At 49.4% G+C, this 15,228-nt stretch overlaps 2 protein-coding genes across 4 annotated transcripts in view; both read left to right on the top strand.

The window, feature by feature from the left end:
- LOC309336346 (uncharacterized protein) overlaps window positions 1–15,228 on the top strand; it is a gene marked incomplete at its 3' end in the record, with an annotated part of 43,490 nt that overhangs the window by 26,546 nt on the left and 1,716 nt on the right. The window contains exon 2 of the mRNA XM_081851968.1: window positions 11,962–13,278. Within this exon, the coding sequence (XP_081708094.1) occupies window positions 11,985–13,278 (1,294 nt within the window). The 5' untranslated portion in view covers window positions 11,962–11,984. The remainder of the gene's footprint in view (window positions 1–11,961; window positions 13,279–15,228) is intronic.
- Window positions 3,457–9,135, top strand: LOC309337151 (uncharacterized protein). 3 transcript variants are annotated; one of them, XM_081853868.1, is made up of 3 exons: window positions 3,457–3,527; window positions 6,137–6,263; window positions 7,188–9,135. In XM_081853868.1, exons 2-3 carry the CDS (start codon window positions 6,230–6,232, stop codon window positions 8,048–8,050), a joined length of 897 nt encoding a protein of 298 aa, XP_081709994.1. In that variant the 5' UTR covers window positions 3,457–3,527; window positions 6,137–6,229; the 3' UTR covers window positions 8,051–9,135. The 3 variants fall into 3 exon arrangements, with proteins under 3 accessions (XP_081709994.1, XP_081709995.1, XP_081709996.1); XM_081853869.1 differs by lacking the exon at window positions 3,457–3,527 and adding an exon at window positions 3,534–3,555; XM_081853870.1 differs by lacking the exon at window positions 3,457–3,527 and adding an exon at window positions 4,721–4,738.

Below are 15,228 nucleotides of genomic sequence, written 5' to 3'. Positions count from 1 at the left end.
AGCTGACTCGGGATAGCATGGAAGGCTGGGGGACCCCAACCACACGGATTCCTCCTCTCCCGGCCACCATTACTTCCCATCAGATAAAAAATGGAAAAAGCAGGGGTGGGAGAAGGAAAGTCTCTTGCCTGGCACTTTTCAGTTCTGGACAAAGAGCAAAAGTGGGTCCCAGAAAGGAGAGAGCTTGGGAGGCCAACTGCCATGGATGCTTTAGCCAAGATTCCTGCAATGCAGGGGTTGGATTAGATGACCTTTGGAGGCCCTTCCAATTCCAAGAAAACCAAGCCTTGTGAGGAATGCTTGAAGGAGCTGGGTATGTTTAACCTGGAAAAGAGGCAAATGAGATATGTTGTTGTCGTTTAGTCATGTCCGACTCTTCGTGACCCCATGGACCAGAGCACGCCAGGCACTCCTGTCCTCCGCTGCCTCCTGCAGTTTGGTCACACTCATGTTGGTAGCTTTGAGAACACTGTCCAACCATCTTGTCCTCTGTCGTCCCCTTCTCCTTGTGCCCTCAATCTCTCCCAACATCAGGGTTTTCCAGGGAGTCTTCTCTTCTCATGAGGTGGCCAAAGTATTGGTGCCTCAGCTTCACGATCTGTCCTTCCAGTGAGCACTCAGGGCTGATTTCCTTCAGAATGGAGAGGTTTGATCTCATAGGAGATAAGATAGCCATCTTCAAATGTCTAAAGGGCTGTCACATCGAAGAGGGAACAAACTTGCTTTCTCCTCTGGAAGGTAGGACTCAAACCAGTTTACAAGGAAGGAGATTCCAACTAATCAGGAAGAACTTTCTGACGGTAAGAGCTTTTCAACAGTGGAATGGACTCCGTTGGAAGGTTGTGGACTCGCAGTTGAAGCACTTGCGGTTTGGTGGGAGGCTGCTCACCTCCCTCAGCAGTTTCAGGTGCTTCTCCTTCATGCTTCCGCTTGGCACTCGCCGCCTGTGCGTGCGCGGAGGAAGAGGCCGCTCCCCATGCTCGCTCACACTGGCCGGGGAATGAGGGAGGCCGGGACCCGTCTTGCCCAGACACCATGAGGGAAGCGCAAGGGGGACAAGGCTTGGGCCTGTGCCACTGGCACATGCACGCAACCCCAACTGATGAATCAACGGAAGGAAGGGAGTGGGGAAAGGGGAGGGGAGCCTCATTGGCCCTTGGCGAGGAGGAAGGGGCAGATGAACGCGGAACCCGTGTGGCACCTTTTCTCTGTAGAGAGGAGAACAAGGAGGAGAGCAGCTCGGCGATAAGCCGTGGCCTGTGCCCTAAAGGGACCTAACAACAACAACAACAACAACAATAATAATAATTTATTATTTATACCCCACCCATCTGGCTGGGCCTCCCCAGCCACTCTAGGCGGCTTCCATAGAAACCAAAAATACAGTAAAATATCACACGTTAAAAACTTCCCTGAACAGGGCTGCCTTAAGATGTCTTCTGAATGTCAGGTAGTTGTTTATCGCTTTGACATCTGATGGGAGGGCGTTCCACAGGGCGGGTGCCACTACCGAGAAGGCCCTCTGCCTGGTTCCCTGTAGCTTTGCTTCTCGCAATGAGGGAACCGCCAGAAGGCCCTTGGCGCTGGACCTCAGCGTCCGGGCAGAATGATGGGGGTGGAGACGCTCCTTCAGGTATACTGGACCAAGGCCGTTTAGGGCTTTAAAGGTCAACACCAGCACTTTGAATTGTGCTCGGAAACATACTGGGAGCCAATGTAGGTTTTTCAAGACCGGTGTTATATGGTCTCGGCAGCCGCCCCCAGTCACCAGTCTAGCTGCCGCATTCTGGATTAGTTGTAGTTTCCGAGTCACCTTCAAAGGTAGCCCCACGTAGAGTGCATTGCAGTCGTCCAAGCGGGAGATAACCAAAGCATGCACCACTCTGGCGAGACAGTCCGCAGGCAGATAGGGTCTCAGCCTACGTACCAGATGGAGCTGGTAAACAGCTGCCCTGGATACAGATTTGACCTGTGCCTCCATGGACAGCTGTGAGTCCAAAATGACTCCCAGGCTGCGCACCTGGTCCTTCAGGGGCACAGTTACCCCATTCAGGACCAGGGAATCCTCCACACCTGCCCGCCTCCTGTCCCCCCAAAACAGTACTTCTGTCTTGTCAGGATTCAACCTCAATCTGTTAGCCGCCATCCATCCTCCAACCGCCTCCAGACACTCACACAGGACCTTCACCGCCTTCACTGGTTCTGATTTAAAAGAGAGGTAGAGCTCTTTTAAGCACGGGATTCTTTCCACGAGCGCTTCCTTCCCCGTTCTATCTCATTCTTCCTCGCTTGGCAGAGCCTGCAGCAGAAGACCCATCCGAGCGCCACGGACTCTCCCAGCTGGACTCCAACTCTCCTCCCCAGACACTCAGGCTGGCGCCCTTGAAACCGTGGTGCCCTGGCGCAGCACGCCACTTGCACCACTGGGTAGAGACGGGCCTAGGTGGAATTCATTTCCTTGGAGGTTTTTAAGCAGAGGCTGGGTGGCCATCTGTCAGGGATGCTTTAGCTGGGATTCCTGCGGTGGCGTAGCGTGGGTTGTCAGCACCCAGGGCAAGGCAAGTAATTTGCGCCCCCTAACCCTAACCCCCAGATGTTGCGCCCGGTGCGGCCGGCCCTCCCTGCACCCCCCACGCTACGCCACTGGATTCCTGCATTGCAGGGGGTTGGACTAGATGACCCTCAGGGGTCCCGTCCAGTTCTTAAGATTCCATGATTCTATGAAATCTCTGGCCAAATGCGACCCCCACCACCCACCCCATTCCGCCAAAGCAGCCATAGTGGAGCAGCAGGGCCAAAGATGGGGGAGGTCATGGGCGTAGCCAGGATTTGGGGGGGGTGTGTGGAGGCAGCTTTGAGCTTTTTTTAAAGGAAACCCAAGCTTTTGATCCTTTTTAAGGAAATCAACAGATAATTGAGTTCTGGTTCCTAGAGAGGCTGGGAAGAAGTTAGGTATAAATATGGTTTAAATTTTGAAACTCTCTGGGAAGAAATTTAAGGACTCTTTGCAGAAACAGTGTAAAATCAATGGATGTTAAAATGAAGTGGGAAGGAAACGAAATGATTTTTAACAATAAGGTTAAAAAGGAATATGCAAAAAAAAATGATTTGATAATTAGATGAAAAATAGAATGATAGAATATGTTTAAGATAAAGAACTAAGATAAAACAAAGAGGGAAAAATTTGCTGAATTAATTATTTGAATTGGAATACAAAGGAGGGAGGTGTGAGGAAGTCATGAAAATAAGTAAATGAACTATAAGATAGAGAAAGAGGGATTTGTTTTTAACCTGTTTTTATTTTTCCTTTTTTCCCCCCTGTATTTTGAACTTTTTTTGGTTTTTGGATTATGTATTTTTTTTCTTTCTTTTTTTATTTTTTTCTTGGAAATTTCAATAAATATTATTGAAATGGTTCCTAGAGAGGCCGGAAGCTGCAATGCAACAGACGGGGTGGGGGGCTAGAGGGGCTCCTTCCTTCTTCCGGCAGGAGAAATGGTCCAGCGGAGAAGGAGGTTGCGGAAGAGGTGCGGCTTATGGGGTGAAATCTAAGGGGTGCCCTATTTTGGGGGGCGTATGAGGTTGGGGAGGGGGCGCAGGAGGAGGGTTTGTGGGGTGAAATCTAAGGGGTGCCCTATTTTGGGGGGCGTATGAGGTTGGGGAGGGGGCGCAGGAGGAGGGTTTGTGGGGTGAAATCTAAGGGGTGCCCTATTTTGGGGGGCGTATGAGGTTGGGGAGGGGGCGCAGGAGGAGGGTTTGTGGGGTGAAATCTAAGGGGTGCCCTATTTTGGGGGGCGTATGAGGTTGGGGAGGGGGCGCAGGAGGAGGGTTTGTGGGGTGAAATCTAAGGGGTGCCCTATTTTGGGGGGCGTATGAGGTTGGGGAGGGGGCGCAGGAGGAGGGTTTGTGGGGTGAAATCTAAGGGGTGCCCTATTTTGGGGGGCGTATGAGGTTGGGGAGGGGGCGCAGGAGGAGGGTTTGTGGGGTGAAATCTAAGGGGTGCCCTATTTTGGGGGGCGTATGAGGTTGGGGAGGGGGCGCAGGAGGAGGGTTTGTGGGGTGAAATCTAAGGGGTGCCCTATTTTGGGGGGCGTATGAGGTTGGGGAGGGGGCGCAGGAGGAGGGTTTGTGGGGTGAAATCTAAGGGGTGCCCTATTTGGGGGGCGTATGAGGTTGGGGAGGGGGCGCAGGAGGAGGGTTTGTGGGGTGAAATCTAAGGGGTGCCCTATTTTGGGGGGCGTATGAGGTTGGGGAGGGGGCGCAGGAGGAGGGTTTGTGGGGTGAAATCTAAGGGGTGCCCTATTTTGGGGGGCGTATGAGGTTGGGGAGGGGGCGCAGGAGGAGGGTTTGTGGGGTGAAATCTAAGGGGTGCCCTATTTTGGGGGGCGTATGAGGTTGGGGAGGGGGCGCAGGAGGAGGGTTTGTGGGGTGAAATCTAAGGGGTGCCCTATTTTGGGGGGCGTATGAGGTTGGGGAGGGGGCGCAGGAGGAGGGTTTGTGGGGTGAAATCTAAGGGGTGCCCTATTTTGGGGGGCGTATGAGGTTGGGGAGGGGGCGCAGGAGGAGGGTTTGTGGGGTGAAATCTAAAGGGTGCCCTATTTTGGGGGGCGTATGAGGTTGAGGAGGGGGCACAGGAGGAGGGTTTGTGGGGTGAAATCTAAGGGGTGCCCTATTTTGGGGGGCGTATGAGGTTGGGGAGGGGGCGCAGGAGGAGGGTTTGTGGGGTGAAATCTAAGGGGTGCCCTATTTTGGGGGGCGTATGAGGTTGGGGAGGGGGCGCAGGAGGAGGGTTTGCGGGGGGGGGGGTAAATAGCAGACAAAGTTAATAGAATATGTGGAAATGGCAAGACTGACAAACAGAACAAGAGATCAGGATAAAAAAGAAGGGGGCAAATCCTCTCTGTTTTATGTGGAATATTTAGAGGCACATTGTAAACCAGGCATGTCCAAAGTCCGCTTTGAGCGCCTAATCCGGCCCGCCGGCAGTATATGTCCTGCGCTAAAACCCTATTTTAAACTGTATTCTAACTTATATTTGCATCAACTTTTTAAAATATGCTTTTACGGTATTTATATTTAGTGTTAGCCGCCCTGAGCCCGGACTTGGCCGGGGAGGGCGGGGTATAAATAAAATTATTATTATTATTATTTATTATTAAAAAAGCTCAGCAACTTCAACTTTGGTCGGCCCCCATGTATGTTTACTTTATCAAATCAGGCCCTCTTTGAAAAAAGTTTGGGCGCCCCTGTTGTAAACCGATTTAGAAGTGAGCAGTGACAGAATAAATGAAACAGTTGAGATATGAAGATGAGGAATATAGAGAGAAATGTAGTGGGAAAGGCAGTAATCAAATGCACCACCAGGGAAGAGGAGCCAATGCCGGTTGTGTGTTTCTTTTATTTGAAATGTTATTATTGTTTCAAGTGTAAAATGGGAATTAAAAAGGGGGGGGGCTGGGGAAGCAAGAACCTCTGGGAAGCTGTCCTCTCTCCTCCGAAGGGATCAAGCTACTTTCCCCCTTGCAGCGGGGGATTTGCAGGGAGAGGGTGGGGGAAGCCGCTTTGGCGCAGACAAAACAGACTTATAGGTCTGAGTGGGGTGGGAGGTGGGGTGTTGTGCTGCTTTTATGCCCTAGAACCAGAGGCAGACCCTCCAAGGGTCCCTATTTTCCAGGGACTTCCCCTGATTTAGAGAAGCCCATCCCGGATTCTGATTTGATCCCGCTTTTCCTTAGGACATTCCTGTTTCCATCGGAGAAATCTTGGAGGGGATGGAGTTATCCAACCTTTGAGCCACCTGAAGGCAATCCTATATAGGGAAGGGTTTTTTTAATGTTTAATGTTTTATTATCATTTTATATATGTCGGAAGCTGCCCAGGGTGGCTGGGGCAACCCAGTAAGATGTGTAGGGTGTAAATAGTAAAATTATCATTTTGGAATGGGACATCCCTATTTTCATGGGAGAAATGTTGAAGGGTATGTGGAAGAGAGACACCTTTGGGAGAAAAATGGAGACATTCCAAACTCCCTCCCTCCCTGTCCCTCTCATGTTTACCAAATTCCTCCGACGTTCTTACCCTCCATTTACTTTAGTGACTCTTTGGGCATACAGCTTGTGTTTCCTTCTTATTCTAGGCTTTCTTGACCTTTACAGAAGCGGCTGTGGATTTTACGGAGGACAGGTGGCACTTGCAGGATCCCAGCTGAAGAGCTTTGCGCAGGGAAGTCATGGAGGAGAATTATAAGACAGTGGCCTCTCTAGGTAAGGATGCTTTTTCTCGATTGTTTGTTCAGCATATTTTTGTTCTTTCTGCTATTCCCCCACCAACCCACATAGATCAAATCTATTCTTCCAAGTGCCATAGGAAAGCTGCAGAGAAAGCGCAGGATAGTGCTCACCCTGGAAATGATTTCTTTCAGCTTCTGCCTTCTGGAAGAAGCTACAGGGTTATAAAGACTAGGACTAGCCGCCTGAGAAACAGCTTCTACCCAAATACGATTTTGGTTTTAATCGCATTGTAAGGAGTCTGTATGGGAGTATATTATATTTAAAAATGGGGTATCAGAGTTTTTAGGGGGGCTAACCAAGTTGGGATAGCTGGGATAGCAGTCTTGTTGGGTTTTGAACGTCTTATGTAGATTTTTCCATTTCGTTGTTCTGTATGGGACAATGACAATAAAGATTATCGTATCGTATTGTATCGTAACCCACTGAATTTGCCCCTTTTGTTCTGCACCTCCCTCGATACTTTTCTTTGTGCTAGAAGACATCTGAAGGCAGCCCTGTTTGGGGAAGTTTTTAATGTTTGATGTTTTATCGTGTTTTTAATATTCTGTTGGGAATCCTCTTCCATTAGGATTCTCTGAATCCCTTGACTTTCTTCCACCCTTCCATGGTTACTATTGTGTCTTTTTTTCTTCTGCTGCTTATCTTATTTTCTCTAATCTATTAAAAAAAGTAGTCATTCATTTTTGCATAGTTTTTTGTACATTACAAGCATTACTCAAATCCTGCCAAAGTTTTTAGTTGTTTACAGTGTTCTCTTAAGTACAGACAGAAAGAGGGAGAATCGGGGAGATGCCAAAATGCGGGGGGGGGGGAAGGTTAATGGGTTCAATCTGTGATGAGAACCTTTGATTTCCCCTTGAAATTCACCCATGATTTTCTTTCTCGCCTCTCCCTGAGATGATGGCCCAAGCAACGGGAACTATAGAGAAGCACCAGAAACACCTGCAGCTGAAGCAGGAAAAGGGATGTTTGACAATCAAAGGGACCCCCCAAACCATGAACAAAACCAGTCAGAGAATGGGAGGAAGAAATCATTGACTATGCAGGGTTTTGATGGCCAAGAACCGCTGATGCTACAGGAAGATCAAAGCAGGAAGGCATGTCCAGTATGTGGAAAAATACTTAGAGATAAATCAGATTTCAGTAGACATTACAGAATCCACACAGGGGGGAAACCATATAAATGCACAGAGTGTGGAAAAAGCTTCCGTTTGCTCAGCAACCTTCGTAAACATCAGAGAACTCACACGGGAGAGAAGCCATATAAATGCAAGGAGTGTGGAAAGTGCTTCCGTGACAGCAGCAGTCTTATTCCGCATGAAAGATCCCACACAGGGGAGAAGCCATTTAAATGCACAGTGTGTGGAAAGAGCTTTAGTGTGAGTAGTCACCTTACCGTACATCAGAGAACCCACACAGGAGAGAAACCATTCAAGTGCAAGGAGTGCGGAAAGAGTTTCAGTGACAGCAGCAGCCTTACTCCACATCAACGCACCCACACAGGGGAGAAGCCATTTCAGTGTGTGGAGTGTGGAAAGAGCTTCAGAGTGAATAGTCACCTTACTGTACATCAGAGAACCCATACAGGGGAGAAGCCATTTAAATGCAAGAAGTGTGGAAAGTGCTTCAGCGACAGCAGCAGCCTTGCTCCACATGAAAGAACACACACAGGGGAGAAGCCATTTCAGTGCATGGTGTGTGGAAAGAGCTTTACCGTGAGTAGTCGTCTTACCGCACATCAAAGAATACATACGGAATAAGCCATTTACGTGCAAGGAGTGTGGAAGGAGCTTCAGGAGCAATAGTAGCCTTAATGTACATCAAAGAATCCACACACCAGAGAAACAATTTAAGTGCGCGGAGTGTGGAAAGAGCTTTAATGAGCAATACGTTTCAAAGAACACAGCAGCAGAGAAATTAAATGTGGAAAGGTTTTTAATGTGAGTCGCAACTGGGAGGAAGACGTCCGATAAATACAGGAGGAAATGCATGTGAAAAAAATGTGATAATTAAAGGAAACATGCATCATACGATATCTTGTAAGGATTGTCAGTCTAACGTGGAAGCTTTGGGCATAGGAAAGCAAGTGAGATCTTGCTAGGATGTTTTGGCATGAGGGGTTTGTAGATGGCAAAGAAGCACAGAGATAAGGTAAAGGTAAAGGAACCCCTAACCATTAGGTCCAGTCACGGACGACTCTGGGGTTGCAGCGCTCATCTCGCTTTATTGGCCGAGGGAGCCGGCGTACAGCTTCCGGGTCATGTGGCCAGCATGACTAAGCCGCTTCTGGCAAACCAGAGCAGCGCGCGGAAACACAGTTTACTTTCCCGCTGGAACGTGAACGCCGTTTACTTTCCCTGTTTATCTACTTGCACTTTGATGTGCTTTTGAACTGCTAGTTTGGCAGAAGCAGGGACCGAGCAACAGGAGCTCACCCCGTCGTGGGGATTCGAACTGCCGACCTTCTGATCAGCAGATAGCAAAGTTGGGTGGCCATCTGTCGCGGATGCTTTAGTTGAGATTCCTGCATTGCTGGGGGGGTTGGATTAGATGACCCTTGGGTTCCCTTTCAAATACACAATTCTATGAAAGTTTCCTTCAATACCCTCCAGCTAGGCCTTTGGCCTGATCCAGTTTCATGGCTTTTATATTCTTTAAGCAGTTCCTGGTCTAAGCTTACTAAGGAGGTTTTGAAACGCTTTTGACAAGTCCCAAGTACACAACATCTAGTAGATTTTCTCATCTTCATGACCCTAAGCTATTTAATGGGGACTCCATGAAAAGGTAACCTTTCAACTGTATAGAGATTTTGTTCATAAATAAATAAATGAATTGCTTGACTTTATTTCGCTGTGTAATCATTGCATCCCGAGAGTTTTTATCTTAGAGTATTCTGTATTTTTGTTTGTGGGTTTTCCTAATCCAAAAGCGCAATGCGGTCACTGGACTTCTGCCGATTTATTTTAAATAACATATTCCAAACTGATTTCACTCTCTGGTTTTTATATTAGATACGGCCTTCACTTTCATTGGGTACCAGGAGCAGGGCAAGAGAGGAGTGAGAGTTGTGTTTTAGCAACAATCACAGAGCTGAACTGGCTTCTGCAGGCAGTTTGAGAAGCTTTTGGAAAGGCAGCAGTTCTGGGGGAAACCTGCTGAAGAGCTTGGAGGAGTAAACTGCCTGTTCAAATACAGTCATACCTTGGTTTTCAAACAGCTTAGTTCTCGAAAGTTTTGGCTCCCGAACATCGAAAACCTGGAAGTGACTGTTCCAGTTTGTGCACTATTTTTGGAAGCCGAACGTCCGACAGGGCTTCCATGGCTTCCAGTTGTCTCGGAAGGAGTTGCAGGAGCTGTGTTTTGGTTTCTGAACATTTTGGAAGTTGAACAGACTTTTGGAACGGATTCCTTTCAACTTCCAAGGTATAACTGTATATAGATCTGGGCCAGAGTTCTCAAGGGCCTAATCCACTAGAATTATTCCCTGCTATTGACATCAGGCAAGCACATTCCCTGTACAGTGGTACCTCGGGTTACAGACGCTTCAGGTTACAGACTCTGCTAACCCAGAAATAGTACCGTGAGTTAAGAACTTTGCTTCAGGATGAGAACAGAAATTGTGCAGCGGTGGCGGCACGACAGCAGCGGGAGGCCCCATTAGCTAAAGTGGTGCCTCAGGTTAAGAACAGTTTCAGGTTAAGAACGGACCTCCAGAACAAATTAAGTTCTTCACCCGAGGTACCACTGTACTCTTTTGTCAGTGCCTTCTTAAAACATACTTGTTTCAGCATGCCTATCCAAACACGTAGATACTGAAGTGTTTTAATCATTCTTATTACTCACGTTGATTATTTTTAATCCTCCAAACCTTTTGCATTTCAGAAAGGATTTTTTTATTTTGATGCAGGGTGTCACCCGCTCTCATATCAGGATCACTTGCAAATTACTTAACCCTCCCCCCTCCCCCCGCTCCTCCAAACTGGGTTTGTGGGGCGAGCCCCTCTGCAATCCTCTCCCCCCCTCAAATAGCCTTTACATCTTGCCCTTCCTGTTCTGTTCTTTAAAAAAAAAACCTAGGAAGTTCTACAATATATAAGCTTCTGCCACTTTGCACATTGTGATACACTTTTGTTGGAAGTAGCAATGAAAGTGTATGGACAGAGAGGGGAAAAAGCAGGGTAGATGCATAAGCTTTGACGAAAGGGTTTTGGGCATCCCCCCAAGAGAAAGAAGCTGGCATAGGTTTTATGCTGCAGGTCGCCCAGGGTGGCTGGGGAAACCAAGCCAGATGGACTTGCCAGGGTATTAATAATAATAATAATAATAATAATAATAATAATAATAATAATAATAATATTTATTCCCCAGCCACTCTGGGCGGCTTTCAACAAAATATTAAAATACAGTAATGCATCAAACATTAAAAGCTTCCCTAAACAGGGCTGCCTTCAGATGTCTTCTAAAAGTCTGGTAGTTGTTCTTGACATCTGGTGGGAGGGCGTTCCACAGGGCGGGCACCACCACCGAGAAGGCCCTCTGCCTGGTTCCCTGTAACTTATTATTATTATTAATGCAACACTTTCCCTCAGTCACTAGTACTACAGAAGCCCAACAAGAAAAAGATTTTAGAGAGCCAGCAGCCCTCTGCAAGGCTCTGAATGTTTCTGGTCTTGAGAGGTCCATGTCACAAGGCTGGCATCTGCAAGGATCAGAATCTACACGGAGGAGATGGTCACCCTCTCAGCTGTTGAGAATGGAGGAATCCTCTAGATTTCCCTTCCGAAATTTCTCAGAGCACAGAAGACTGGCGTTAGGGTTTCTGCTTCCTGGTTGGTGTTCCATAATAATAATAATAATAATAATTTATTATTTATACCCCGCCCATCTGGCTGATTTTCCTCAGCCACTCTGGGCAGCTTCCAACAGAATATTAAAATACAAGAACCCTAAAGAGGGCTGCCTACAGATGTCTTCTAAAAGTCTGGCAGTTGTTTTTCTCTTTGACATCTGGTGGGAGGGCGTTCCACAGGGCGGGTGCCACTACCGAGAAGGCCCTCTGCCTGGTTCCCTGTAACTTGGCTTCTTGCAGCAAGGGAACCGCCAGAAGGCCCTCAGCGCTGGACCTCAGTGTCCAAGCAGAACGATGGGGGTGGAGACGCTCCTTCAGGTATACTGGACCAAGGCCGTTTAGGGCTTTAAAGGTCAGTACCAACACTTTGAATTGTGCTCGAAAACGTACTGGGAACCAGTGTAGGTCTTTCAAGGCATGCTATGGCCTCTCTCCAGTGCCTGTCTTATGAGTCCAGCTTTACCTGCCTTTCCACCCCCAAGAACCTGGTCACTGGGTGGGTTGTTTCAGTTCTTCAAGACTAACCTAAAAATGAGTTTGGAAAGTGGGTAGGGGCAGCAGGGTAGCCTTCAGTTTAGGTGGGGCGAGGGCAACACTTGACTTTGGCCCACAAAATGGCTGGGGCATGTTCCACAGGGGGGAATGCACTGGGACAACCGATCTCAGTGATCACGGGTAGGAGGAGGAGTTACGCTAAGACCAGACCATGTCATTACAGAGGAGGCAGGTTTAGTCGTTGTCTGAGGACTATTCCTGCCTCCGGGTCTGGTCCTGACCGGATGGATACTAGAATCAGCAAGGGATACCCACATGACCTGAAAGTGTTGCTGTGCAATGCCAGGTCAATGATTCATAAGACCACTGCCATCCATGACTTGATCATGGATGGAGGATTTGATCTGGCATGTGTAACAGAGACTTGGTTGGATGAAGCAGATGGGCCTGTCCTTGCCGCTGCTTGCCCACCAGGTTTCTCTTACGCACAGCAACCCAGGTCATGTGGGCGGGGAGGGGGGGTTGCAGTGATTTTTAGGAAGTCATTAGTCTGCACCAGGCGTCCTATTGGGAAGACCCAGTTTTCTGAGTGCATGTTCTGGAAGTTGGGCAATAGGGGCAGTACAGGATTCCTATTGGTGTACCGACCTCCCCGCTGCACCAAGGATTCCCTGCCCGAGCTGCTTCAGGTCGTGGCGGATATGCTCCTGGAGACACCTAGCTTGGTTGTCCTGGGGGATTTTAACATCCATGCCGACACGACCTTACAAGGGGCCGCTCGGGACTTCGTGGAAAGCATGGCCTCCATGGGGCTGTCCCTGAATAAGTCTGGCCCAACTCATAGCCACGGACATGCCTTAGACTTGGTGTTTACCTCTACGGATGCTGGTGATCTGACATTAACTAAAAGCGAAACAAAAGAAGTGCCATGGTCAGATCACTTCCTGGTGCAACTGGACTTCTCCGCAACCCTTCCCCTCCGCAGGGAGGTGGGACCGATTCGGATGGTCCGCCCCCGCCACTTAATGGATCCAATTGGCTTCCAGAGAGTGGTAGGGGATGCTTTATCCCAAGTTGATGGCCTTTCAGCTGATTCCCTGGTGGCCCGCTGGAATGCGGAGTTAACCAGGGCTATTGACTGTCTGGCTCCGAAGCGCCCTCTCCGATTGCATGGAGCCCGGACAGCCCCGTGGTTTTCCCCGGAGCTGAGGGTGATGAAACAATCGTTGAGACGGCTAGAGCGCCGGTGGCGGAAAACTCATTCTGAATCAGACCGGACACGGGTTAGAGCTCAACGTCGAGCCTACCAAGTGGCAATGGCGACGGCGAAGAGGGCCTTCTTCACCGCCTCCATTGCATCTGCAGAAAACAGCAGCAGGAGACTTTTTCAGGTGGTTCGCAATCTATCAGAACCACCTGTACCACCGGGGCCTGGTAGGGACCCCAAGATCTCCTGCAATGCTTTTGCAAAGTTTTTTGCAGATAAAATCGCTCAGATTCAGAAGGAGGTAGACTCCACCGTGGGAGCAGGGCCAGGGCGGGAGAGTGCTAGAGTTCTGTCTGGTCCTGTTACATGGGATCAATTCCAATCTGTTACCTCCGAGGATGTGGACAGGCTGCTTGGACGAGTGAAACCGACCACCTGTCTCTTTGATCCTTGCCCATCCTGGCTGATAAAAGCGAGCCGGGAAGGGCTGGGCGATGGGATCTGCGGGGTGGTGAATGCTTCCCTCTGTGAGGGAGCCTTCCCAGACCCGCTGAAAGAGGCGGTCATTAAACCGCTTCTTAAAAAAACATCTTTAGACCCGGCCAATTTGGCCAACTATCGCCCAGTCTCAAATCTGCCATTCTTGGGCAAGGTGATTGAGCGGGTGGTTGCTGAACAACTCCAAGCATGCCTGGAGGAAACGGACCATTTGGATCCCTTCCAATCGGGATTCAGGCCTCACCATGGGACTGAAACTGCCTTGGTCGCGCTGGTTGATGATCTCCGGCGGGCTAGGGACAAAGGTGAGAGCTGTTTCCTAGTTCTGCTGGATCTCTCAGCGGCCTTTGACACCATCGACCATAACATCCTTCTGGACCGTCTAGAGGGGCTGGGAGCTGGGGGCACTGTTATACAGTGGTTCCGCTCCTTCCTCCTGGGCCGTGTCCAGAGGGTGGTGGTGGGGGGTGAGTGTTCAGACCCCTGGGCTCTCACTTGTGGGGTGCCTCAGGGTTCTGTCCTCTCCCCCATGCTTTTTAATATCTATATGAAGCCGCTGGGAGAGATCATCAGGGGGTTTGGACTGGGTGTTCATCAGTATGCAGATGACACCCAGCTCTACCTCTCCTTTAAATCAGAACCAGTGAAGGCAGTGAAGGTCCTGTGTGAGTGCCTGGAGGCGGTTGGAGGTTGGATGGCGGCTAACAGATTGAGGTTGAATCCTGACAAGACAGAAGTACTGTTTTTGGGGGACAGGAGGCGGGCAGGTGTGGAGGATTCCCTGGTCCTGAATGGGGTAACGGTGCCCCTGAAGGACCAGGTGCGCAGCCTGGGAGTCATTTTGGACTCACAGCTGTCCATGGAGGCGCAGATTAACTCTGTGTCCAGGGCAGCTGTCTACCAGCTCCACCTGGTACGCAGGCTAAGACCCTACCTCCCCGCGGACTGTCTTGCCAGAGTGGTGCATGCTCTAGTTATCTCACGCTTGGACTACTGCAATGCGCTCTACGTGGGGCTACCTTTGAAGGTGACCCGGAAACTGCAATTAATCCAGAATGCGGCAGCTAGACTGGTGACTGGGAGTGGCCGCCGGGACCACATAACACCGGTTCTGAGAGATCTGCATTGGCTCCCAGTACGTTTCCGAGCACGATTCAAAGTGTTGGTGCTGACCTTTAAAGCCCTAAACGGCCTCGGTCCTGTATACCTGAAGGAGCGTCTCCACCCCCATCGTTCAGCCCGGACACTGAGATCCAGCGCCGAGGGCCTTCTGGCGGTTCCCTCATTGCGAGAAGTGAGGCTACAGGGAACCAGACAGAGGGCCTTCTCGGTAGTGGCGCCCGCCCTGTGGAACGCCCTCCCATCAGATGTCAAAGAGATAAAGAATTACCTGGCGTTCAGAAGACATCTTAAGGCAGCCCTGTTCAGGGATGTTTTTAATATGTAATGCTGTATTGTTTTTAATACTGATTGGGAGCCGCCCAGAGTGGCTGGGGAAACTCAGCCAGATGGGCGGGGTATAAATAATAAATTATTATTATTATTATTATTATTATTATTATTTGAATGTGGGGATTCATTGTGATTCTGGACGATGTCCAGAATGAGCTTGCATCTCCCAATAAATGAATATTGTCTGCTGTCTAACAACTTAATCCAATCCAGACCAGTCCATTTCAGGGGGAATGAGACATCTGGTATGGCCCGCAGAGGACCTTATGGTCCATGAATCATCCTAGTTTATAGGTCTCGGGCCCTAAGGAAGTCAGATTATCCCCCACCAGGGCCAGGGCCTTCTCAGTGATGGCTCCGACCTGGTGGAATGCTCTGTCCCACAAGACCAGGGCCCTGCAGGATTTAACCTCCTTCCACAGGGCCTACAAGACAGA

This window comes from Podarcis erhardii (genome assembly GCF_964252035.2).
Source record: "Podarcis erhardii genome assembly, chromosome: 2".
NCBI lineage: Eukaryota > Metazoa > Chordata > Lepidosauria > Squamata > Lacertidae > Podarcis > Podarcis erhardii.
This window is presented reverse-complemented; position numbering and strand designations above follow the sequence as displayed.